At 36.1% G+C, this 26,706-nt stretch overlaps 2 protein-coding genes across 2 annotated transcripts; one reads left to right on the top strand and one right to left on the bottom strand.

Annotated features, from left to right (window-relative positions):
- Window positions 1-97: 97 nt before the first annotated feature.
- LOC110728401 (separase-like) lies at window positions 98-18,174 on the bottom strand. The gene is made up of 26 exons (XM_021908062.1): window positions 17,044-18,174; window positions 16,021-16,195; window positions 14,897-15,031; window positions 14,276-14,778; window positions 13,879-13,972; window positions 13,628-13,762; window positions 12,394-12,687; window positions 12,195-12,320; window positions 11,877-12,095; window positions 11,654-11,746; window positions 11,391-11,537; window positions 10,922-11,290; window positions 10,748-10,837; window positions 10,156-10,410; window positions 9,925-10,048; window positions 9,171-9,809; window positions 6,965-7,193; window positions 5,245-5,347; window positions 4,439-4,636; window positions 3,981-4,033; window positions 3,651-3,880; window positions 3,314-3,548; window positions 2,811-3,195; window positions 1,286-1,522; window positions 937-1,024; window positions 98-829 (listed from the first exon to the last, which is right to left on the bottom strand). The coding sequence occupies exons 1-26, from the start codon at window positions 17,742-17,744 to the stop codon at window positions 312-314; spliced, it is 6,375 nt and encodes a 2,124-aa protein (XP_021763754.1). The 5' UTR covers window positions 17,745-18,174; the 3' UTR covers window positions 98-311.
- Window positions 18,175-22,141: 3,967 nt separating this feature from the next.
- On the top strand, window positions 22,142-26,161 carry LOC110728394 (luminal-binding protein-like). Its single transcript, XM_021908049.1, has 8 exons — window positions 22,142-22,320; window positions 23,306-23,573; window positions 23,654-23,868; window positions 23,977-24,219; window positions 24,329-24,808; window positions 24,921-25,075; window positions 25,160-25,242; window positions 25,334-26,161. The coding sequence occupies exons 1-8, from the start codon at window positions 22,263-22,265 to the stop codon at window positions 25,833-25,835; spliced, it is 2,004 nt and encodes a 667-aa protein (XP_021763741.1). The 5' UTR covers window positions 22,142-22,262; the 3' UTR covers window positions 25,836-26,161.
- The last annotated feature ends 545 nt before the right edge of the window (window positions 26,162-26,706 follow it).

Here is a 26,706-nt window from a genome sequence, read left to right as displayed (position 1 = left end):
GCAGGCGGTCAGAATGTATTTTTAACAGAAAAGTTAAACATTTACAGCCAAATTGACCATTAATAAAAGGATATAACTAAAGACAGATATTACAGGATGTATAATTTTTTTTTTTTATAAATGTGGTCCAAGTAAAATTAATTTTTATATTAATAACCTGTGATTTTTATGATCTCTTCATTTCTGTACAGCTTTTCTTGCTTTTTTTTCATGCTAAATCTAAGATTACAATGTGTTACACTGATCAACTAATTGTACAACAAATCTACACCCCTTACTTTGTTTGAAGGGGATCAACAAGATGTTGAGGACTAAATATCTCTCTTTTTCTTTATACCTGTAGGAACACCATAACAAACAGGTGCAGCTCCAATCAGGAAGGGAAGTTTACATGCTTTTCGAGCTTGACTGACAAAATATCCAGCCCTTAACTTATGTTTGTAGCAATATTCACCTGAAACATCAGGCACAGGATCAACTGCTTTCTTCTTTCCTCGGCCTTTCTTAGGGTTTCTTTTCCTTTCATTTACGCTCATAGACTCCAATTCTTCGGCTAATAAACTGCATTGAATGCAGTCTGTGGAAGACATTGATCTTTCTTCAAAAAAAGATTTAAGCACAGCTTTAGCAAACCGGTCAATGTCCAAGTCTGTCACTTCCCACAGGTTAGCAACCACGATAGGAGCGCCAGCTAGCATATACGAGAGAGAAGTACCGACTGGAGCATAGCACCCGTTCAAGTTCAAAGATCCGCTGCTGCATCCCATAAGAAGCAGAGCAGAGCAGCTTTCTAGTTTTTGGATCTTGTCTCTGGGCATATATTGTGCACCTGCATGATCACAAAGAGAATCATAGTAAGTGCATATGCCATGAGAGAACGGAAAGCAAGACTCAAAAACAATAATACATGATTATGTAATAAAACATGAGACACACCACTTCCATGGCCAAAATATAGGAATAGATCATGGTTCTCCAATGCTGCACTCAACTCTTCAGTTGACGGGACAGCTCCTGCCTTTCCCTGAAAGCAAGGCAAAATAAAATTAAAAAAAAAAAATAGCCAAAAAAGTGGGAGAAAATCATACGCTCATGTTATGCATTGAGATCTTATAGCAGTAGCCTTGTCAATGAAAAAATAATTCTAATGTCATTGTGCACTCGACTTGTTCATAGGGCATGAAAACAATTTCGACTTATTTGAACTTCGGTGTCAGTTGCTTTCCCATTGCCTTATGTGATTTCTCATCATCTTTTAGCTACTACAGAATCAGCAGGAGCATACCTGCATGTTTTGATATCTAAACCACTCCTCGAATTCAGATTGTGTGCGACTTAGGTCACCACTCGGATTCAGGAGATAAAAAGCATCCAGTGGATCTATCAATGGAAATTTGGTACCAAGCCTAGCAGATTCCTGTAAGACAGACCTCCTTTGCAGAGCCATGAAGATACTTGCAACAGAGGGCATGCGATACACCTCTTGCTCCCTCATAATAGGAATGCTCTCCCAAGGAAGCATCTGCAAATAATTACAATAAAATCAGCACAGGAAAGATGAGGGACAACAAGGGGCATGACATTACCACCCAAAACCACCACTTACAGACCAATTTGGATTTGGTGTCACTGCAGGGGAGTAAAAATTTCAACCCTGAAATTATCACGACATTCAGCCATCCCAAGAAAGAATTAAAAATTAACTACCAAAACATCACTTTGCCAGTCAATTAATTCCATCACTAGAGCTTAAAGCACAACGAAGGTAGAGATTAGGGGATTGAAGTTATTACTTGAATCCAATCTGCAATGATGCTGATACCTACCTAAACACTTGACCACAATTATGACCAAAGTGCCATCCAATAACAAAGTTGCCAATAATACAAAAATTAAGGACAAATCATTTTCAATAGATAGAGGTGAACACAAACAAGATCATATTCCTAATGGGTTAGGCATGACATGTCATTTACACATGTAATCCACTCATTAATTCATCTATAGAATGGTCAAGATCAATAACAAACTGCTACACACAACAAAAATACTTAACTAAGAAACATTTTTCCATACTCAAGTTTTCACTCCATTATCTAATTGAGTCGAATGAAGGACAAAATAGCATATATTGGAGTTTTTCATCTCCAGGGTTGGAGCTTATAAGTGAACAACAAACCTTCCTAAGTTGAAAACAAAGAAGAAGTGGATGATTCTAAATGCCTTCAATCTCTTCTAAAGCATGGGATAAATGACAAAAGGAGATTAAACAACTATCGGGGGATGAAGTTCCAATTAGGATCAATCACAAATCAAGATCTTTCGTCATAATGAGATTTTATGAAAGCGTCTTCTTACGTAACTTCTCACGTGGCCATAATATGTCGCAATTAAAATTTGCCTAAGATAAATATTCAATATTGTATATCAAAATTCCTACCAAGATCACTTCTCTTACTGGTTAAATCTACCTTTTATGTGCCACATTTTTCTCATAGGTGAACAAACAAGGATAGATATTGAGTTAATGACACATTTGTTCATGGGATGGAGGGATTTAGACGGTAATGATGAGGGGGAAGGGGGAGGGAGGACTCAAGAACCGTCCCTGCAAATGCTGCGAGTAGGCAATCAGGTATCTAATCTTGGCACTGGCAGAAACACTCCAAGGACATGACTCATGCCTATGCGTCTTCCACAAGACACATGGTAGCACTTGCCAAAATATACGCATTCGGAATATTTGTTCTTTTCAACACCAGATAAAAGATTAAGAAAGAAGTACATATTGCAAGATAAACCAGACCAACCTGAATGTCGCTGTCTAGTACAAGAACAACAGGTTCCCTGCGGCTGCAGTATTCTAACTCAATCTGGTTAGCTGCAGCAATGAGTAAATCTGATACATAATCAACACCATCATATTCCTTATCCAGTCCTCGAACAGAATCTGTGATGCTTCCAATGAAACAGCCTTTCTCAAGGAACAACTTCGGGATTTTCAATTTTTCCGTATTAATAGACTTGATGCCTCCTATAACTATCTTTACTATACTTTCATTTATATCCAATATACATCCATCTTTTCTGGTATTATCCATGAACTCCTTCACGGCACACTTAAGGGGGTCAGTGTCCAACCATTGACCCAGAAGCAAGTATTTCCACTGACCAAGCCATTTTTCTTCTATATCCCTAAGATATTGATAACCAAGACAAATATATTAGTTAGTTACTACAACCAACTTGTACAACAGGCTCCTTAAGCAGGGTTATGCATGCCTCCATTTGAAAATTTTAAATAATCGCTTACCGCAGTAACTTATGCAGGCACTTATCAAGGTTATCTCTCAAAGTCCACCATAGTTCACGGCTTTTTTCAGTGTGTTCTTCAGGAAAGCTTGAGCAAGATAAGTAATTTCCTCGCAAAATCAATTTAAACAAAGGAGCTATGTCATCAACCAGGGCATTGGAGCCCCATGGTGAGCACCATTCCTTCAGTACATTCTTCTCACCAAAGATTGAGCAGCTAGTATCCGGTTCTTCTTCTGAATTATCAAGCCCAAAAACAAATAATTAGCAACCTGATAAGGATACCCCTATGTTGACTAAAATTTAAAAGAATATTCCCCTTTGAGGAAAGATGTTACCTTGGATAACAGTACTTAGAGGTAACATTATCACAGCTGGCTGACTGTCAGCATTAAAATGGGACAAAAGCATCCAACCATAAACAGTAGAAGGATAACACATCAATTCTTTTAAAAGGCTCGCATAAGAAGCCCCTAGTATGCTCACACATACTATTGTGGTACTGGGAAGGTTTTCAAAAAACTTTGCCACACATGATTCCATATCTTTTGTTGATTCAGGAACAATCCTGAAATAAAATGTTGCCACGGGAGATTCAGTTTCAGATAGGTTAAGATTGACCCAATATGATATATGAGATCAATAATGCATATAAGAGTCACCAATACCTAAGCAACTTGCAAGTATCTGTTACGCTTGTCGCATCAGCAGCTTCATAACCCTGCATTGGTAAAAGACCAAATAAATTAATCCAAAAACACAATAAATATGCTGAATAATGGTATCAGAACAGGAGAACGCACAGGTAAAAGCAGAAATTTGCCCAGTACTCTGAATACAAAAGAAAATTGCATGTTGAATACAAAATAAGCTGTTATTATGCACACAAAAAAGAGTTTCAAGTTTATCCAAAGGAAATTCTTGCCAGATTACTTTATCCACAGAGACCTAACCTCTAAATTAAGTACCTAGGTATAGGACCTACAAACGGCATTTTAAGCTACAACAATGGTTACTTGTAAACCCATCATCACATTCATTGAAAATAAGTTGTCAGTCTATACCCAAAAGGCCGAACACCTGAAATATCCTTAAGGAGTCACTACAGCACAAGTGCACAGCATACCTCATTTTTGGATACCAACTGGGATTTATGCTTCAAGGAAATGGCTGAAAGTAACTGCAAATCATGATGAGATCCAACTGAGGCTTGATGAAAATAAGCAGCCCAATAACTTTCTGAAAGCACTTTGCAAGATATAAGGGAAGAGAAGTTCTTCTTGGAAGCTGAAACCACATAAACCAAAGCAAGCAGTCTCGACACCTATCATTGTTAATATACAATTATTAACACCCAAAAAAAGGGCAAAAGCATCATATAACAAACAAGCAAGCTAAAGCAGGTTTAAACCTGCCTTTTCACCTTCGTTCAAAGATCAGACTACAAGGACAAGTTCATGCTTCAACCATTCAACAACCAATAATCAGACAATATGAATCACCGATTCTCCACCAACACAGTTCACCTGTCAGCACTTGCAGGGGAGAGTGCAGCCTTGACGATAGTCATTTAGCTAACACATATAGTCAGGGTCATCTCAAATGGAGTTTTAATTCCATATGGCAAACTCCCACACAACTAAGTTCTTGTCAAAAGCATGGTAAAACCGCAAATCTAGAAATTCATTTCAGACACATTTTAAACAGACTTTGATGCCAAAATATTACTCATAAATGATTTTTTTTTTCTGCACTTCAACAGATTTAAATCATCAAGAACAATGCCCAACATTATTCAATCTCAGCTTTAATGTTAAACCAGCTACGAGGATCAGAAAATATAAATCACCAATTCTCCACCACCCTTGAGCAAATAACATGATTAATTTACTGTAAAAATACATGTACAAAAAATATGTTTAGGAAGCAAACCTTCTGAAAGAGCAAAGGAATCTCACGACTCAGCACAAACGATAGCTTTAGGAATGATATTACATGAGACATTTGGATGCAGCAAAAAGGAAAACAAGCAGTCCTGGAATTAAAAAAATAAATAAAAATAAAATTAGATATTTAATTATTTAAAAAAAAGAAGAAAAAAATAGGTTGCATAGGACTGCAGTTAGTTATTGATATTCCTAACAAAGGTACATATTTGGGCATCTCATAATAATATGAAAATCTGAATGAAGACTAGGTGTGATACTAATATAGCAAGTCAACACAACGTCTTAACATTATCTAATTTTATTAATCACACAGCAATGCAGATCCTGCAACAGATTAGCACATGCCATCAACTAAGAACACAGAAGGATGGCAAACAAGGTTGATTGAACACAATGCCTTAAAAGTAAACTCTTCCACAGATAAATGAATGAGTAAAAACAGCAAGTCTACATCAGTAACAGCAAGGTACAAGTACTTTCCCACCAAGCATTTTCATCCCTTCAAGACTAGAATCTTCCTATAGATCGCCCAGAGCCCCAGAGTTTACCTGACAAACAAGAGTCTGGCACGTCCACATTAAATTAAAATTATAACTAGGAAAACATTGCTAATGATCTTTCATGAAATTAGCGACCACAGCAAAATGCCAAAAATATCAAAAATAAAGCAGTCGACTACAGCCTCCCCTCCTAAAGTGTCTCTCTACAACTCTGCCTAACAAACAAGCCCCTAGAAAAAGTAAAGTCGAAATTCCTAACAGATATCCTTGAGACTTGGTCGAAAATTGCACCTAGATTAATTAACTATAAAAAGAAAAACCCCTTAGAAAGTTTTGGCTTCCCACAAATTAATCAAATCATCAGCATCCAATTGCCCACAGGCCATAATCAAATGCACTGTAATCTTTTGGATTCCAAAATTAAATATGGAAATAGAAATACAGTATAAGAAAACACCAAACTATTTAGAGACTAGTTACAGCACTATGTTCCACAAATTCTTCCTTGTTCCCAAAAAATCTCACCACTAATAAATGGTCATATCACATCAGTGCCTAGTTACAAGGTTAGGCAAAGCTAAGATAAACTCACACAGCACTTTTGCAATGATAATAAAGTATAAGTCCAACTGTATAGTGACTGAGATATTTGTGACCAATAGAAACAGATGATAACTGTCACTGCACCCACTCACCATCCACCAAACTTGGGAATAATATTACAGAAAAATCAAACACGATCCCTCAAAATAAATCAGGAGATAATTCATGTGAAATCTAAGCATAAGTAATGGAAGGTAACCCATAGTACTCTGAACTGACAATGACAAAACAGTGCTGCTATTTAAGAAGAAAGAAACCAGATCAAATCGAGTTAGTTGATGCAAACAAAAGATCATAGTCTCCAAAATCTTAATCCTTTGAAATTATGGACTCTTTAAATTTCAAGTAACAACTAGCACAAAGCCTTAAATCTAAATCACAAATTAAATGTATAAGAACATATAAAATTGATGCGAACAAAAGATCATAGTCTCCAAAATAATACCCATTTCTTGTACTTTTATTATCTTGAAATGGGTCCCCCAGACAACTACCCAAATTTTTTTATCATGTGCAAAGTGGTGGTAGATGTAATACTCGAGCTTAAATGCATATGCTGTCTATGCAAGGGTAAATTGTAAAATTGAGCATCTGCCATACCTGATGTCCTCAGAATACAAAGCTTTCAAGGAAAGCAAACAAATATTGTACAACACTTCTGCACGTTCGCTAACCAAAATATCTCCAGCAATCTCCTTGCTGATAGAATCAAAATCTAGAACAGTACAGCTTGAACAATGACAATCATTTCCTCCCAGCAATATAAATATGCATTTAGAGTATACAGTGTGCAATCTATGAGTTCCAGCCAAAGCTCCCTGACGCTTCCCTAGCAACAGAAACAAAAATAGAATTACATAAATATAGAGACTCGGGTTAACTTGCATAGGTTATGATATTCCTTGTATAGAAACTATATAAAGGAGCTGTAAACATGTTTCATACTTCCTCCGTTCACTTTTAGTTGCAACACTTGCAAATTTACATTCACCTTCTTTCATTTGATCCCCTTTTTTTATGGATATGTTAAGCAAAATATATTTATATAGGATCCTGTTAGATTCGTCTCAATTTATACTTTCACAATATCACATTTATCTATTATTAAAGATATTAAGGATTAAAATAATGCATTGGCAAGTGTGAAAATAAAACGGTGCAAGCTTGCAACTAAAGTGAACGGAGGAAGTAATATATAATGCGACGCCATGACGGCAATGGCTTAACATCTTGATGTTTGCTAGAAGGATTAATCCAAGTAGCTGGCATGTTTTTTTTTTTTGTTTTTTTTTTTTTTACGATAGTAGCTGGCATGTTAACAGGCATTGGATTTAAAGTAGTAGACCAAGTATAATCAAACAGCCCCTTCTTTCATGAAAAGCATAAATTCTTTTACAAACTCCTTTCCCAACTAACCTTCCAGGCAGTTCCAGTTGACTAAATATGAAACCAACGTATAGAAAATCTATTCACATAGAGAAGTCTCAGTAATCATTTACAGTATGTAATACAAATAAATAACAAGGGACCACAAAAACTAAATTTACAACAAGTTGTTATGTTTGATTTGAAAAATGGGTAGGAAAAAAATAAAAATAAAAAACACTGCACTATGCATCAAACAAGCCTACACAGACCAAATGACAACCAAAAGGAAAAGAATAAAAAGGAAATTGGCCAAAAAATGTGAATCTATATACAATTAAAAAAAATGCTGATGTATGACGACATATAAAACATCAGAGCCATGATCACAAAAGTATGGGGTCGACTACACGAACCAAGACGACATCTCCAAGAGTTTCTGACCTGAAAACCATGTCTTTCATGTTTATTTCACCCCTTCCATTAAGGTCATCTTCAATTAATTTTAACTTCTTTAAGATTTCCCACCCATTCCATTCCTTAGTTTTAAAGGGCGCACCAAGGCGCAAATATCCATAGAGCCTAGGCGCAAGGCGAAGAAGTAGGCCTTTTGTAGGTGAGGTGTACTTCATTAATATTAAAAATGTATTAATTTCTATTAAATTAGTCTAAAGAAGGAGTTGTGAGAAAAGTTGAGCCTGAATGGACCATGTGATTGATAGCTAGGGTTCTTCAAATCGAATTGGGGGATATGAGAATTCTCTCGGGTTTAGAATTAAAGTAAACCTGCCAGTCACAAAGTCTTGTGATGTTTTTTTCTAAAAAAAATATCTTACACGTTAGTTATAGATGCCTTACAACATGAGGCACAAGAAACCTCCTTGGAAAAAAAAGGCATAGGCGCGCGCCTTTTGTAGGTCTTTGAGCTTCACAGAGCTAAGTCGCCAGCTCATGAGCCTCACTGTGCCTTGCGCCTCAGGCGCACTTTTTTAAATCTAAGTTCCATTCTACACATCTATGCCAATTTATGTTGACGTGAAACAAAATTACTCGGTATATTTCACTTCAAAAACCTAATATTTGAAGTTCAAGTTACAAAATTATTCAGTAAGCCAAGACCTCTTAAAGGAGGAGAACAAAAGCTCTGTTATACTTTGCTTGAATGTACAGTATATCAATACACAAGAATCATCATGTCAATATGAATAAAATCAACAAGCTTTAATAAGTGACTGTGTAACATATACAAATAATTCTTTTGACATGGGTTTCTACTGACTATAAGAACATGAATTGAATCATAGCTAGGCCAATGAGTATTCTCAATATTAAATTATTAATATAAAAGTATTAATCAACAACATAGATTTAAAGTAAGATATACAAAACAGCTTCATGACCTGTATTTCTAAAGACAATAAGAATAAGAAATGAACAATACCTAATTCAATGAGTAGTCTCAGTATTTGTTGCCGGCGTACAAACTCCCACTTCATTTGAGTAAAACAAGCTAGAGAACCAAATAAATTAAGTTCGCTTGAAAAACATTTCTGGCATGAAATTTTCTTAGAAACAATCGCTTCTTCAGTTTCCAGCTGGCCATTGGTCTGGCAAGTTGTAACATTCTTTCCGTCTTTGACAAAGGCAGCGCTTTTGGCATTAGGAGACAGCTTTCTAGAACGAGTTACCCTTTTATTCTGCTCAGCTACACAGGAATTAGCAGTTACCTGAGTTTCTAGTTCCTTTTTTGTCTTCCTAGACCTTTTAGCTTCCACTTTAGCTTTTGCTTTTGTAGGCCTTGATATAGTGTCAACGCCTGAAATAGCAGCATCACATTCATGCACAGAGTGTGCTACACTGGCTCCCTCAAGTGATAACAGACTTAGAATAGATGATTCATAAGGATTTCCTGGAGCACAATTGACAACTTTTCTACGCAAATTACCAAGTTCATTTATATCACTTTCCAACATGAGTAAACACCTTGAGCAAGTCAGAGAGTTCCTTTCAACATCCAAATTTTGCACTGATAATTCTGTGGATGCGAAGTCCAAAAGGCCCATACCATGGTATATTTTCCCTGTATTATGTCCAAGAACTACAGTCATCATACCAAATCTCCAATGATAATGAAAAACAATATTCAAACAAAACATAATTAAAAAATAAATAAAAACAAAAGTTTAATCACATACCTAAACAAGAGGAAAATCTGAAAATGAACCGGGGCAGGCACTGCAAGCAGGAGATACTCTTGCCTAATATAAACTGAGCTTCTGCCTCAGCAACATTTCCAAGTCTTTCATGGATTATACCAACCTAACATATAAACCGACAGCGAAAACATGGTGTAACATTAAAAATTCAAACTTCTAGTAATGCTACTTCAAATATTACATACACAGTCAAAATAAAGATTTGGAAACCTGCAGCGTGCTCTCAAGATAACAGCGAAGCACATTCCAAGGGGTAAGAGAAGAGCTGTCTAAAGACGGTGCAACAGATTTAGCGGGCCAAGCTCTAATAGCTATTTGATTCAACACAGAGAGCTGACTAACAATAGCTGATGATTTCCTTATAGATTCCCCTTGGTTTTCATCATTTTGTTGAATTGAGCAAGAAAAATGCTCTTGCAACAGCTTACCACGCAACCGATGAGCTTCTTTTGCATAAAAAAATGCCTACAAGCACAAGAGAGATAATATATTGATTAGATCAAGAGAAAAGATAGTTTTTTTGAGTTCAATGACAAAAATCTTGTCCTTCACCTATCTTTAATTATGATGAAAAAAGCATGAAAGAGAGTTGAGACAGTCCTAATAATTTAAGATAAATAATGCTGATAACCAGAATCCATTATAAATAGTAAGCTTAAACATCAAGCAGTCTAATTCAGTCAAAAACTGCCTGTCACCAGAAGAGTACAAAGTTTAACAATAAACAACAAATAAATCTACCAGAGATGATATACAACAGACTATAGAGGATTTGGGTGATAATTCCGTGTATTAAACATACCTCAATAATCCTTCCACCAGCACAAAGCCATTCACTCAAATCATGGTATAAATATCCAGCTAGAAAAGCAGAGCTACGAGATACAGAAACCTAAGCAAAAAGTAAACATAAATAGGCAGTCATTTATAGTACTTGTATTGAAATATAATTTTTTAATCTAACAATGAACCTTACATTTGAAAGAAGGTTCGATGCAATTTTTTTCACTTCATCAACAGAGATCTCGGACTGTAAAGAATGCTTGTGTTGATAGAAAGCAAGGGGGAAAAGAGAGGACAAAAACGAGAAATTTTGCTGAAGCCCTACTAATAGCGGCTGGGAATCTTTAAAACTACCAATCCAGAATTCAAGAGACTCCGCCTCTTTACCATAATGTTTTGAAAGAGCCTCGATGAATGCCTCATTAACGGGTACAGCACATAGTGCATGGTTAACCCTTCGCGACTCCCACAATAGTGACAGACACTTCTCCAGTGGGACATTCAACTGTTTACACACTTTCATGATTACAGATAGTACTTTTGCATGAAGAGTTGCATCGCCCTGGCAGTGAAGCAAACATCATAATCAGGAGATAGTGTTAATGGAACCATAAAGTTAGAAATGAAGAAAGCCAGATTCTGTTAATGATTTATCAGCAAACCTTGATGGATAATAAGTCAGCAATGTGATATAGAAGCTGCAACACATACTCACATCCCATCTCACAATTGCCACTAGAAGAGCAACAAAGAACATCAATAGTCGTCAACCATAGGTCTACAGCTTCATTGATATCTCTAAACATATCCTGCCCAAAGGACGAATTAAGATGAAATTAATAAAAGGACCCAGGCACATTTCCAATTTGAAAATAATACCTTTGCCCCAAGTCTGGAAGCATGAATTTTTAAGTAGAAAACAGACCTTTGATGTTGGGTCAGCTTCATGACTGGAAAGCGCACGCAAACAATACAGAACAGCTAACTGATTATACACCTTATCACCAGACATGCCATTCTGTTGAATAAACTAATTCATATCAGAAAAAAGAGAGAAAAAAAAAAGGAAAAAAAGGAAAAAAAATAAATAAAAATTAGTCCATATAGTAAATGATGGATTGACCAAAGAGCAGAGTGATGTAACTCACAACTGATTCAATTGCTTTTGACAAACAACAGATACAATTGTCCAGATTTTCAATTCCAAAGGTCCTTAATAACAATCCTTTCTTGACTAGAATAGTCGATCTCTGCAAGCACTTGCTAGATATATACAATTTCTTCAAGAGGGTGTCAATTAATTTCATTTGCATTCTCTGACAAAATATAGGATACAAGTTGCTCATCTCATGGTAAGCTGAAAGTTCCTGAAACATAAATTTCAAGCAGTACTCTAAAACATTATACAGAGATGAGCAAGAAGATAGCAGAAAATACTAGAAAGAATTGAAGATAAAACGTCAAACCTGCTCTAAAACGGTCCCAACAATTTCAGATGAAATATTGTTTTTTGCCAAGCAAGGAGATTGGAGGAGATTATAACCCAAGATTGGAGCATCATCTTTGGTATTCTTATACAACTTACACTGTACCTGCAAAAGTAGATGAGATTAGTAGCAAGAGCTAACTGGAAAAAAAAAAAAAAAAAAAAAAAAAAAAAATCACCTTAGCCCAGTGTTTTATCAATGTCACAGGACAAGGGAGCTGCCCTAAAAGGTTTTTGGCAAGGCACCACTTTACAAGTCCGCTATCTATTGCCTTCTCCACTTTACCGCTATCAATACGATGGTCAATGTCCATAAGAAGAGAACCAACTTTGCATGCCTCATTCACAGACTCAGCAATCATATTTTCCGATACCACTCCATCAACTCCCTTCTGCTTGCCCACATGTATCTCGCACAGAAGTAAACAGCGATTCCATGATGCTCTAGAACATAATTCTAAAGCATCAAAGGCCTGCATGGAAAATTACTAAACAGGTCAGCATCATGAAAGTGAAAAGAGAAGGTTACACTTCCCCTGACATAACCAGGAGCAACTAACTCAGACAAGAATAATAATAATAATAATAATAATAATAATAATAATAATAATAATAATAATAATAATAATAATAATAATAATAATAATAATAATAATAATAATAATAATAATAATAATAATAATAATAATAATAATAATAATAATAATAATAATAATAATAATAATAATAATAATAATAATAATAATAATAATAATAATAATAATAATAATAATAATAATAATAATAATAATAATAATAATAATAATAATAATAATAATAATAATAATAATAATAATAATAATAATAATAATAATAATAATAATAATAATAATAATAATAATAATAATAATAATAATAATAATAATAATAATAATAATAATAATAATAATAATAATAATAATAATAATAATAATAATAATAATAATAATAATAATAATAATAATAATAATAATAATAATAATAATAATAATAATAATAATAATAATAATAATAAAGAGGGTAGGTTGCATGGTAGGTCATTTAACACATACTGAACAACAGCTTATAACATCATCCTCACCAACATATCAACAACAGCACAAGGACATAAAAAACAAAGATAATCTTCTAATTTATAGGCAATTACTAAATGAGATTCCAGAAATATTATTAGTTGCAACATAGTTACCACAACAAAATCTAAATCCACACTAAAACTAACCCATTGATTTGAATAGGTATATAAATTCTTAAGACACTCCCTAAATTGTAAAACGAAATTGTGAACCAAATTAAAATAAAGGGAAAAACCTGTTGGACCACCAGAATTATCAATTCAGAAGGTTTTTTAATTAAAAAAAATTTGAGAAAAAATTAAAATAAAAAAATAAAAACCTCTTTAAATTGTTCATGTCTGTAGAATTCGACAAAATTGTTGTGAAGCATGGCTATGATGTACTTCAGCATGTGAGGCCGTAACAATGAAGTACACTTATCAGAGAGAATATAATTTACAAGCCTTGTACTTCCCTGAAATTACAGGAGCAGAGGAAATTAGCCAATAAAAAGAAAGAGCTTCACTATTGTATCTTTCGACAAAATAGTTGCATATAAGCATGTAATACATCAGCTCGCCATCAAGATACCTCGGTGATGAGATTTAGCTTCAGGGAGAGAGTAAAACAAGCCACAGAGATGTTAAGCACAATCATGTCAATTTCAACACGAGATTCGCTATTCCTGTAATGTGTATGACCAAATTTAAGATACATAAAAGGCAATACAAAAGTCAATGCAGCTAGTTCAACAAGATATATTGCTAGAGCAGGAAATTAGAGCAACTTTTCTTCTCTTTTGAATTCAGAAGAAACAATAAAGAATGAGGATGAGCATGCAGATCTTTAGTATGTCATAAACTAGCGTGTGAAATAATGCAGCTTTTAAAAACTTACAACACCACTCTCCTTTCCAGAACCAGAATGTCAGAAAGCAGGTAGCTCAGAGGAAATAAAGAGAAGGATCAACTTAGTAGCTGCTACTTACTGCTGACAATGAGGAAAGAGGTAGCTGTATTCAAGGAATGCCTCCAGGATAAGCTTCAATGCATCTCCTAGGGGGGATTCTGTGTCTTCCACAACTATCCTTTTTCTTTCTGAAGTTACAAAGTCAGCAAGTGGCCAACATAGGAACTTCAAGGCATTCAGATAAAAAGATAGATTTTCTTCCCCATTTGTTGACTTAAAGGATTTAGAAATCTTACAATCAGCTCTAGAACTTATAGATGCATTCTCAACATAATCCCTGAAATCATGACTTAGCGGGTTGTCATAGACCTCTAAGTGAGAAGGGTAGTATTTCTTGCCATTACTCAGCAAACATGATAAATCTTTTAGCTTATCCCAATCATTGGGAAAAAATCCCACAGAATGAGTACCTGTTGAGCCCCCTGAAGTCGAAGACATACAATTGTTTGATTCAAAACATAACTCATAGAAGTATAGCCCCAAAGCATGAAATCTCTGAATAAGTAAGAAGTATAAAAAACCCTGCTCAGAACAAAAAAGATACAAGCAACATCAAAATTTCAGCTATAAGAATAATCATTCTTATAAAAAGTATTATGTAATTTATGTTAGATTTATATGAGGATTTCAAACAATGAACCTGAGAAAAATTGTCTGCAGATCTGTACAAATGCATAGCAACGGAGACCCGAACATTCTTGCATGCTGACCGACATTTGGATGTACAATTTGATACAAATTTTACAAATTCTTCTTGTTCCTCCATTGTTGTCCCCTATAAAAAAAAGTATATTAGCTTAAAACAACAATGACATTGTTCATAATTTGGAATTTAAGTAATTAAACTCAAGCAAGCTGACTTTATAAGGCTTCAAAAACAGATTATTGATATATTTTCAACATATCCAACACCTCACTAAACTCTCACAGACAGAAAGCAAAGTGCTCCCGACAACAGAGGTAAACTAGTACTGGTTGTTAAAGCTACTGAGAGTACTTAATGTGTCTTTCTTTATTAATGTTAAAAAGAAATATATTCCTAAATGGAGATTTTTACATCACAATCATAATAGTTTGGTTTAAGAGAGTAACATAGAATGGTGCATTAGAGAAATTTAGGTTCGTGCAGCAGGCCAGATATGGAGGGAAAAGCCAGCAAGTCAAGGCTCTGCCAATTACGCTAAGCCAGTAGCTAAAAGAGAGATATTCAATTCCCATAAAACTTCCAGTAGAGCAGCTACTGGAGCATTAGAGATAGTAGTGAAGAAGACGAAGGACTCATGTAGCAGACTGCGGACCTAATTATTATCACATGTAGCTAGATCCAGGAAAAATAAAGCTAAGACTATGATTTATCCCAGTAATTAGGTGATATCATCTCTGAGCAGCTAATCATTTCTTCGAGGGACAAGGACTTAAATGAAGCCCTTGTAGTACATTTTGGTTTGAGATTCATTTTGAGTGCGCGATTGCGTAACTGTAGCAGCCATTTTACGTTGACACTTGTTATTGTAGGTCAAACTAAAAATTAAATTGACATTGCTGTCAGTTTACTTAATTAGTTGTATCCCTAAACTGCTATTGATTGTAGGGCACATAATAAAAATGTTGTACCCTAACTTGAAAACGAAGGAGGAATGAGTAGTTACTGACAAGTATTAGGTTATATATAGCATCACAAGACTGTTCGCAAAGCATTTTCAAGCAAGACAGCCAGTATTCTATAGCTAAATTGATCACAAAAGTAACAAACAGATAGATCACCTGGATACATTGAGCATTCAATAATTGTGTATACTCGTTGAATACAGCAGCACAGAAATCAGGTACCAAATCCCCATTAAAATGTGTAACTTCTCTAACCAAAAACAGCGCAACATTCTTCATGTGAGCTAATAGCTTCCATTGCAGCTTACTGCATACACTAGTTTCCAGATGCCTATAAGCACCAACAAATACTTCAATGAGGGCAGGATTAAATATGTAAATCATCAATTTACACCATATCATGTACATCACCTAAAACTCTAACAGTGTGTTTGGATTAAGAAAGAGGAAGGAAAAGAAGGGGAAGGAATAATGGTGAGTTTTCCTTCCAAATCTCTCCATTGTTAGAGGGATCATTTTCCTACAATTTAATCTCTCCGTTTCTCTCCCCTCCAATTCCCTTCCTTCCTCATTTGTTAACCAAATGAAAGATATCACATCACTCTATTTCCCTTCCCTTCATTTCCCTCCATTTCCTTCGATCCAAACACACCGTAAAAGAGAATTTTTGTCAACATCTGAAAGAGAGCTCTTTTCAAGACCCAGCAACCCCTTCCATGCTGTTTTATTGTATATGACAGGCAAGTCACCATATAACTTCATAGTTATATTCAAACTACGCAACCCGGTCAAATGCATTACCAGACTTCAATTAACAAGTATTGGAGTTCTAGCCTCTTAAAAGTTAAAACTACCCCAAAATTTTTGAAATGCTTATTTAGCCTGTGATTATATCCGCGCTGACACACTGTTGCATAATTTTAAATCCAGTTATATTTCATCTTTCTGCTATTTACATCTAAACATAGACTTATATACGAGGTATATTAGTTTCAACAAAATCCAATTTGGGTGAATTCAACACATATCATTTCAATTCATAAACAAACAGTTGAAGAGAAAAGGGTACAGGTGTTGAACATTTAACCTCTAGAAACAGCATCATCCACAATTCCAGTAAAACTTGATTCAATAACAACAACCTTTGAACTAAATTCTAAGATTAACAACATCACACACCTGAACCACGGGCGAGCCTCGTCGTGCAAAATCAACAAACCAGTATACTTCCCAGCATCTTTAACTTTACTCAACGATACAGACTGTGCAACAGCAACAACCAAATCCACAACTAGGTGCACAATATCCTCCTCCACTCCTCCATTATTATCGCCATCGACAACGATTAACCTAGGAACGAGCTCTCCTTTCGAAACCTTCCATCCAGGCCCTTCAAGCTTAACCCCTCCAATGTCCTTCAAAACCCTAAAACCTTCATTGATAGCATCCCCATACCTCTCCCACCTAATCAAACAATGTACATACCTACCTCTCTGCAAATGCACACAATACAGCTTACCCGAAAGCTCGGACGATAAAACATCCAAACAATCTAAGCACAATTTGTAACAATCGAGCAATTGAGCCACAAATTCGCCAGTTTTCGGATGTTTTGGAGATTCGGAGAGCCGTTTCGGGAGGAGAGAAAGAGACCGATTAACGAAAGGTAGAAATGTCTTCGCAAGTGACCTAATTGACGAAGAAGGGGAAGATTGTGAGGGTTTTTTGCTGCGAGAGGGTTTTTTGCTAGGGTTTTGAGGTTTGGTGGAATTGAGAAGAGAGAATGGTTGCAGGAATTCGGAGAAATGAGTGTAGATTTCGGCGAATTCGTAGGTTTCGAGCTTGGAGAGGAGAGATGAAGCTTGAGTTTGTTCATCCATGGCGGATGAGAGGGAGGAAGGTGGTGAGTGAGGGGCGCACTGGGTGTTTGAAAAATGTAGTGTGGGAGAAGAAAATGAGCGCCAATTATAGAATTGGTTTTTTGTGATTGTGACTACTTCGTATCTTGGCTTCCTTGGTACTCTTCTTAAGATGTACAATATGATGTGCAGGTCGGGTCAATTGCACATCGGATTATTGGCTCGTGTAGACGTACGATAGAGGTGATCAACAATGGTTAAGTACGTTTACCTGATCTAACCAGGCTTAGAAAAATATGGGTTTTGGGTAGTTTTAAAAACACCTTTTAAACACACACTCTTGTCTGGTTTGAAAATTTTCGAAATTGTCGATTTAGCCCAACATATTTGATACTACCTCTATTTTTAAATACTTGCTCCATTTCTCTTGGGAACGTATGCCGATGCTAATCTTTGATCAATAATATCTCTAAATATCAATAAATATAAATTCTAACAATTAAAAATTAATAATCTATTCATCAAGACGATTCCAACAAGTACCCACAAAATTATATTTTTTCTTATATTATAAATCACAAACATTAGTCAAAGTAGGACAAATGAATAGTGCAAAAAATAGAAATGGAGCAAGTATTTAAAAAATGAGGGAGTATTATTTACAAGTTTAAGCTCCCTAAAAAAAAACTCCCTAAAAAAAAATTACAAGTTTAAGCACATGATTTTACAATTGAGAAGGTTTTGCATGAGACGACCGGACTCACCGTGAATCCAATATGTATCTGACAATAATATTCTAATATATGACAATAATATTTTTAGGTCGTTACTTCTTCTCCATTCATCTCTCCTTCACCAGTGACCCTCTTCTTCCATGGCTACATTACTTTCTCTCTCCTCAACCCTCATATTTCACATCATCTCTAACAAGCCTTGACTATTCATCTTCATCCGACACTTTCCCCTCCAAACTCACACTCAAAGCTTTCCTCGACTTAATCACTACAGCACATGGCACCCGAACATTCCTTGATGTCGTAACAGCAAACGCTGCCCAGGCTTCCTACTAACTTCGTTGCCGAAAATCGACGAATTCCACACATTCTGTGGCGGAATCGACGATCTTCTATTAGAACTTCCAGCAAATTCAAGCCTGCTTGACAGTGATGGAGTCGGTATCGACTTCGGCTTTTACAGTCTCGAGGTTCGCGTAGAGGCCGCGAATGTTGGATTCCGCCTTCAACGCCACAGCAGAAGCGTCGCCGGAGGCTTTGAATCGCTCGAATTCATCGTCGGAGAGGAATGATGGCATGATTGGGGAGTGTTGTATGAAATTAGGGGAAGTGTATTTGTGTAGGCGGACTCACGGTGAGTCCGTTCTACACAAATTTTTTCGTTTACAATTTGGTTTGATTTAGTGATTCTAGTTTGATACTCTCTCCGTTTTATAATAATCACAACACTTTCTTACAATATTTGGTAAACACCCACTAAATTTTTTTTTCTCTCTTCTACCAACCCCACTTACACTACTTTTTAATTATTTCTCTCTCAAATTTACAATTCAATATATCCCCACTCTACGAATTTCCTAAAACTTTGTGCTCACCATACCATTGCGATTATTACAAAATGGAGAGAGTATGATTTTCATCACCTTTGGTATGTGACTAATTTAAGTCCATTCATTTTAAGCAAACTTTAGTTTGGGTCAAGTTCGAATGAAATATCATTTTGCGTTTGAGTCAAGTTTGGACTTCGTTTTATCATGTGTTTTGGTCAAGGTGTGATTAAGACATTCAATTTGCGAGTCAAGATTAATCTAGTCATTCGATTTATATTATGGATACAAGCAATTTACTTAAAATTAAGATGTTACGGAGTACAATCGATTTGGTTTGAATTGAATTTTCGTACCATAGGTTTTAGGTTCATCGTTGCTGGGTGAGGGTTTTGTTATAGCTCTAATCACTAGATCAATTATAAGTTGTATAGTCATGTACCAACAATGGAAGAGATTGCGGTTGAGATTCTTAATTATAATGTTAAATTAAGGTTTGTTTAACATCAATTAGATTTTCAAGTATTCAATTTCTTAATGTTAATTGTGTTATTGACTTGATACCTACAAACACTTTATTAAAATTTATTTCAAACAAAGACCTAGATGTAGACTTGATCATAGGGGGGCAAACTTTGGTGAAAATTTTATCCAACCTCGGAAAAAGGGTTGGGCCGATCTACTCTTGCAACTAAAATTCTTCCTAATTCCAACCTCCACCCAAACCCAAACTAAATATATTTTCAGCATATGCTTTTTATGGTTACATTTTAAAACCTTCCTAAAACAAAATACTAATTTTACCTTTACCACATGTTTCCACACCACAAATTTTTATATGTGGCTGGCCGCACCGTGTGGCCGGGGTTACTTGAGTTAGTCGGTCAAGGGTTACTTGAGTTGCTCGGTCAGGGGCTACTCGAGTTACTCGGTCAGGGGTTACTTAAGGGGTTCGGTCAAAAGTTACTTAAGGGGTTACTCGGTCAGGGGTTATTTAAGGGGTTCGGTCAAGGGTTGCTTAAGGATTCGGTTAGGGGTTATTTGAGGGGTTACTCGGTCAGGGGTTACTCGATCAAGGGTTACTTAAGGGTTTCGGTCAGGGATTACTCAAGAGGTTACTCGGTCAAGGGTTACTTAAGGGGTTACTCGCGTGGTCAGGAGTAAGTCGCGTAACCCCTGACCGGGTAACTCGAGTATCCCCGGCAACTCGAGTAACCCCTAATCGAGTAACTCGAGTAATCTCGACCACGCGGTGTGGCCAGCCACACAAAAAAAACCTTCTTTCCACACTTCTTACTTGTTATGATATTATCTACTTTCAATGCAACTATTCCCATTTATCAAAATATTTACACATTCTCAGATGAACTGTTTTCATTTTTCAAAACAAATATTTCCATTTACCAAAATATTTACATAATCCCAAGACAAATATTTTTATTATGCATACTCCCAAAGACTTTTTATTTTTTTTATTTTTTTTATTTTTATCCTTGATTAAAACCACATGTAACTGTAAAAAAAGTGATGGAAGAAGTAGTAAAATTGTCATGTAAGGAAAAATTGATCCAGTTAGATCAAGAGTAGAGGCATTTCAAAAGGATAATGGTTATGGATGGCCAAATGCATAACCGGGGGCATTTAAGTAATTTTGCACAAAACTTTACGTAGTATGTCCATGGATTTAGAGTGGTATCAATAGTTGGTCAAATAATACCACTGTATTTATTTAGTGGTACTATATGCTTGTAGCGGTACTAAATACACTCTCAATGATACTTAAATAAAATTCCAATGATATTTATAAGCTTCTAGCGGTACCATCAGAGTGTTGTCCTCATCGGATGGTCAAGTAATACTATTGTATATTCACTGGTACAATACATGTTTATAGTGGTACTAGATAAACTCTTAGCATTACTTAAATAAAATTCCATGAGATTCCAGTTGTAAGACTTGTAACAGTTAGAGTGTGGTCCCATCATAATTTTCATTTATTTCACATGATGGTGGGGTCCACATCACTTTTTTCTTTCTCTTCCATGCACTTTTATTACTCTGTATATTTTAGTCCCTGTTCACTTCACCTCATTTTTGCTGAATTGAAATTATTTTTACTAAGTTTAAATTATTTTTACACTGACCTTAATATTGTTATGTAGTAGCCCATATATAACCAACTTACGTACCAATTGGATGTTGGTATAGTGGTAATTGAGACTATACTTGGTAGGGAGGACCATGTGTTCGATCCCCCACAACAACAATTGGGAGGAGACTGGAACCTAATTATCCAGAACTGATCATCGAATCCGGATTAGTCAAAAAGGTAACCGGGTGGAAATATATATATATATATATATATATTAACCTACATTACTATTTCCTCGTCAAGAGTGTCAAGAGTCAAGACTCAAGAGTGAAACCCAATTCGATAGCCATAGGGCCATAGGCCCAATATATCATGTGAAAGTGAAACGGAGAATTGGCCCGTTCAAATTCTCAAGATTGACTCTCAAACTAGAACCACTTCTCCCATCCATCAGATCTAAAAACCAACGGCCACGATCAACCCAACCAACAAATTCAACTTATTGGTCCACGTAACAAATCTTCAAAACCTCATTGGTCCACGTCATTTCAATGACGCTTTGTTCGTTTCAAATTCCTTCTTCAATCAAACTCCATTCCCACTAAAAAAAGAAAAAAACATCAGACTCCCACACAAACTCTCCAAAATTTTCTGATTGGCTAACAACACCATCCTCGCATTCCTATTGGTCCACGTCACCATTTCTGACACGTCCCAACTTCACTTTCTCTCTCCTCCTCTTCACTCTATAAATAGCCTTTCTCTCTCTTTTCAGAGAGAAGAGAACCTCTGTGAAGAGAAGAAACACAAAGCAACTACCTGAAGAAGGAGAAGAAGAAGCGTCGGAAAAACTAAACTACGTCGTTTTATTTCACCGGCGAAGATAATGGCGGGAGCGTGGAATTCACGCGCATCGTCGATCGCATTCGGCATCATCTTGTTCGGTGAGCTTACTTTCTCCAGATCTTTGTAGTTTTATGATGTAATTGAGTTTTTATAAGTTGAGATTTGAACTGCATTTGAATTTGAATGATGTGATTTTGTTTGTTGAATGTTGTTTTTGGTTTATGATTTCGGATCGTTTTGAATTAAGGAATGAGAGTGAGAGTGTGATAGTGATTGATCGTTTGATTTGCGACATTAAATGTAGATCTGATGTGTTAGTTTTCAGTAATTAGTTGTCATGAAACAGTAATATTGCGATCTCACTGAAAAATAAGTGTATGAGCTTGAATCTGTAAGTTTCAACTAGAAGTCGCAAGTTTAAAAAGTTTGGTTGGATCTATAAATTTTTCGATGCAATTTGGAATGATATATGTATGTAATGTGAAAATCGAACGTAAGATAGCTGAATATATTTATGTTTGTAATTGGTCTGTGTTTTGATTAGTTTGATGAGTGAATCTGAATCTGTGTAGATTTAGTTCGTGATTGATTGAAGATAATACGAATTAATTATGGAACATTTGTTTGTTGATGTGAATTTGGTGATGTTTTCATATAACATAGAATATGAACTTTTCGATTATCATAGCTAGTTTAGTATTATTTCATGTTTTGTTGATTTAAGAGTGCTAATCCGGCAATTTATTGATTTAACTTTCTGATTAATTGAAGATAATGTTGATGAAAATGTTTCCATGTTAACATTTGGAAATGCTTAGCTTGATTCGAATGAATGAATAAAATGTAATATATGATTACTTGAAAAATAATAAGTGATATTTGAGAGGCTGATGTTGTAGTAAGTGCACGATTAGTGCTAAAATTCGATTAAAATAAGTTTTGCAATACATAAAATATGTTTTCTTTAGGAAGCTACAGGGTATATGCATGTTTGTTTACTTTAATATAAAGTGTTACACAGTAAATGTTCCCGAATGCAACTGACTTAACATAAAATTTCTTTTGTTTTGAAATAACTTTCAGGTAGTTTATTTGCTTTCGTTATTGCGAAAGATGAAGCTCCTAAGCTCGGTACAGTTATTGGAATTGATCTTGGTACCACCTACTCATGTGTTGGTGTGTACAAAGATGGTAAAGTTGAAATTATAGCAAATGATCAAGGTAACCGTATCACTCCATCATGGGTGGCCTTCACCAATGACGAGAGGTTGATCGGTGAGGCTGCCAAGAATCAGGCAGCTGCTAACGCCGAGAGGACTATTTTTGATGTCAAGAGGCTTATTGGAAGAAAGTAAGTTCCCCCTCTTCTACTTCACTACTAGATGCAGTTATCCAAGTTTTGTGCTTATCTGATGATATTTTGTTTGACAGATTCGAGGACAAGGAGGTCCAAAGGGACATGAAGCTTGTGCCTTACAAGATTGTGAACAAGGAAGGAAAGCCTTACATCCAAGTGAAGGTTCAAGAAGGCGAGACCAAGGTTTTTAGCCCTGAGGAAATCAGTGCTATGATTCTTACTAAGATGAAGGAGACAGCTGAAACTTTCCTTGGAAAGAAAATCAAGGATGCTGTTGTCACCGTTCCTGGTTAGATCTCGAGACCATAGTCTATTGAATAATGTTATTACTGCTGAGACTTTGTTGTTTCACAAATTCGAGTGATTACTTATATATCTGTTGTTAAATATGTTGCAGCTTACTTTAACGATGCCCAGAGGCAAGCAACCAAGGATGCAGGAGTCATCGCTGGTTTGAACGTTGCTAGGATTATTAATGAGCCTACCGCGGCAGCCATTGCTTATGGATTGGACAAGAGGGGTGGTGAGAAGAATATCCTTGTCTTTGACCTTGGTGGTGGGACATTCGATGTCAGTGTTTTGACCATCGACAATGGTGTTTTTGAAGTTCTTGCAACCAACGGAGACACTCACTTGGGAGGTAAGATTGCCTCTAGGAATCATGACTATTGACATATATTTGTTCATTGCTTGTGATATGATCTTCAATGAACTCTTCAAATTGACATGCTTTGTTTTTTGTTCTATAGGTGAGGACTTTGACCAGAGACTCATGGAATACTTTATTAAGTTGATCAAGAAGAAGCACAACAAGGACATAAGCAAGGACAACAGGTCTCTTGGAAAATTGAGAAGAGAGTGTGAACGTGCCAAGAGAGCTTTGAGTAGCCAGCACCAAGTCCGTGTTGAAATTGAGTCTCTCTTTGATGGCATTGATTTCTCTGAGCCACTCACTAGGGCTCGTTTTGAGGAGTTGAACAATGATCTCTTCAGGAAGACTATGGGACCCGTCAAGAAGGCCATGGATGATGCTGGTTTGGAAAAGAACCAGATTGATGAGATCGTTCTTGTTGGTGGAAGTACCAGGATTCCCAAGGTCCAACAGCTGTTGAAGGAATTCTTCAATGGAAAGGAGCCCAGCAAGGGAGTTAACCCTGATGAGGCTGTCGCTTTTGGTGCTGCTGTTCAGGGAAGCATTCTCAGTGGAGAGGGTGGTGAAGAGACCAAAGGTACTTCAATTCTTATTCCTCTATATCTACTATACTAGTTTGAATATGTAACTTGCAGTGAAAGTAGTTTTTTTGAATATCTGACTTAAGTTGAGTTTTGTTTCTTTTACAGAAATTCTTCTATTGGATGTTGCACCTCTTACCCTTGGTATTGAGACTGTCGGTGGAGTTATGACCAAATTGATTCCAAGGAACACTGTTATCCCAACCAAAAAGTCTCAGGTGTTCACCACTTACCAGGACCAGCAAACTACCGTCACCATTCAGGTATTTACATGCTCATCATTGTTAACCTCGAGTTCTTTAATAGAAAATTGTGTTCTAACATGACATTGATTGCTATAACAACAGGTCTTTGAAGGTGAAAGGAGTCTCACCAAGGATTGCAGACTTCTCGGGAAATTTGATCTTACCGGAATCGCACCAGCTCCAAGGTTTGTTAGAATGCCAAACTAATATCTGCCTCCCTTTGCTTTTAACTACTTTATTTCTGTTTGCTAATGTCTAAATCTTGATATGAAACAGGGGAACCCCTCAGATTGAAGTCACCTTTGAGGTGGATGCCAATGGTATCCTAAACGTGAAGGCAGAAGACAAAGCCTCAGGAAAATCCGAGAAGATCACTATCACAAATGACAAGGGTCGTCTCAGCCAAGAAGAAATTGAGAGAATGGTTAGGGAAGCCGAGGAGTTTGCTGAGGAAGACAAGAAGGTGAAGGAGAGAATTGATGCCCGTAACAGCTTAGAGACTTATATCTACAACATGAAGAACCAAATCAGTGACGCCGACAAGCTTGCCGACAAGTTAGAGTCTGATGAGAAGGAGAAGATTGAGGCCGCTATTAAGGAGGCTCTTGAGTGGTTGGATGACAACCAGGGTGGCGAGAAGGAAGACTACGAAGAGAAACTCAAGGAAGTCGAGGCTGTCTGCAACCCAATCATCACCGCAGTTTACCAGAGATCTGGTGGGCCATCAGGTGAAAGCGCTGATTCAGAAGATGCTGAGGATGGACATGATGAGCTTTAAGCGGATCACTGATTCAATTGTTCGGTGTATTAGGTTTAGACTAATGGTCTCCTCTTGGGAGCTTTTGGCAGGGAAAAGAAAAAAGATGCAGTAGAATGTTACGGGAGTAGAAGAAAACTGGGATGGGAAACTCGTTTGGATTTTCGGTTTTTCTCTTTCCCTTCACCAAGTTCAATTTTTGAGGGACAATGTATAGGATATTTCAACTGATTTATCAGCTGAAACATTAGTATTTTTTTTTAACTAAAGAATTTATAATTGCTTCTGTTTTTGACTCGTCTGCTATATCTTTTTTTACAAGAGATTAATGTTATATGGGAGCTCAATTAGGAGGTAAACACAAGTGGCGTCGTGCCCTTTTGCAACAATTTACCTTCGAGTTTTGCCTTTATACCTCCTATCTGCTATCATTCTAACATGATAAAAAATAAGATTCTAAGCACAAAGCATTGAGCTTTTCATTTCTAATACTCTGTACTTACCAATTCAAACTGAAGTGAAGTACATTCTCGTATAATAATTGTGCTAATTCTAATTCCCCCCACTCTAATGATAAACTATTTCTTAATCACTGTATTAAGAAAGGTAACAGTTCGAAGCATCCTATATGCAACATAAATATCCAATTTCCAATAGGAATGTATATGTTTATTTTTATCTACTTCTTGAAGCAACTCTTACGGACATTTGAGTCTTTTATCCACCAGGCACCAAGGGATGAGAAAACCCTTGCAATTTTTGTCATTCAACTTCGCACGCCATGAAATTTCACCAACTTTGCAAGTCTACTTGTACAGTTGTACTCTGTATTGCTTTAGGGCACATAGATGATAGGGGACGATCACGAATAAAAATAAATAGATGAAAGTTA

Source organism: Chenopodium quinoa, unplaced genomic scaffold, assembly GCF_001683475.1.
Source record: "Chenopodium quinoa cultivar QQ74 unplaced genomic scaffold, ASM168347v1, whole genome shotgun sequence".
Classification (NCBI taxonomy): Eukaryota; Viridiplantae; Streptophyta; class Magnoliopsida; order Caryophyllales; family Amaranthaceae; genus Chenopodium; species Chenopodium quinoa.
The sequence above is the reverse complement of the archived record's forward strand: the minus strand, read 5'-3'. Positions and strand labels throughout refer to the sequence as shown.

Excerpts from the sequence above, each read along its gene's own strand:
- LOC110728401 (XM_021908062.1), bottom strand. The coding sequence starts at position 17,744 with ATGGATGAACAAACTCAAGCTTCATCTCTCCTCTCCAAGCTCGAAACC. Across the intron at positions 10,049-10,155 it reads ATCTTGAGAGCACGCTGCAG|GTTGGTATAATCCATGAAAG; the intron begins GTTTCCAAATCT and ends TTTATATGTTAG. Across the intron at positions 3,881-3,980 it reads GATACTTGCAAGTTGCTTAG|GATTGTTCCTGAATCAACAA; the intron begins GTATTGGTGACT and ends ATTTTATTTCAG.
- LOC110728394 (XM_021908049.1), top strand. The coding sequence starts at position 22,263 with ATGGCGGGAGCGTGGAATTCACGCGCATCGTCGATCGCATTCGGCATC. Across the intron at positions 23,869-23,976 it reads TGCTGTTGTCACCGTTCCTG|CTTACTTTAACGATGCCCAG; the intron begins GTTAGATCTCGA and ends AATATGTTGCAG. Across the intron at positions 25,243-25,333 it reads GGAATCGCACCAGCTCCAAG|GGGAACCCCTCAGATTGAAG; the intron begins GTTTGTTAGAAT and ends GATATGAAACAG.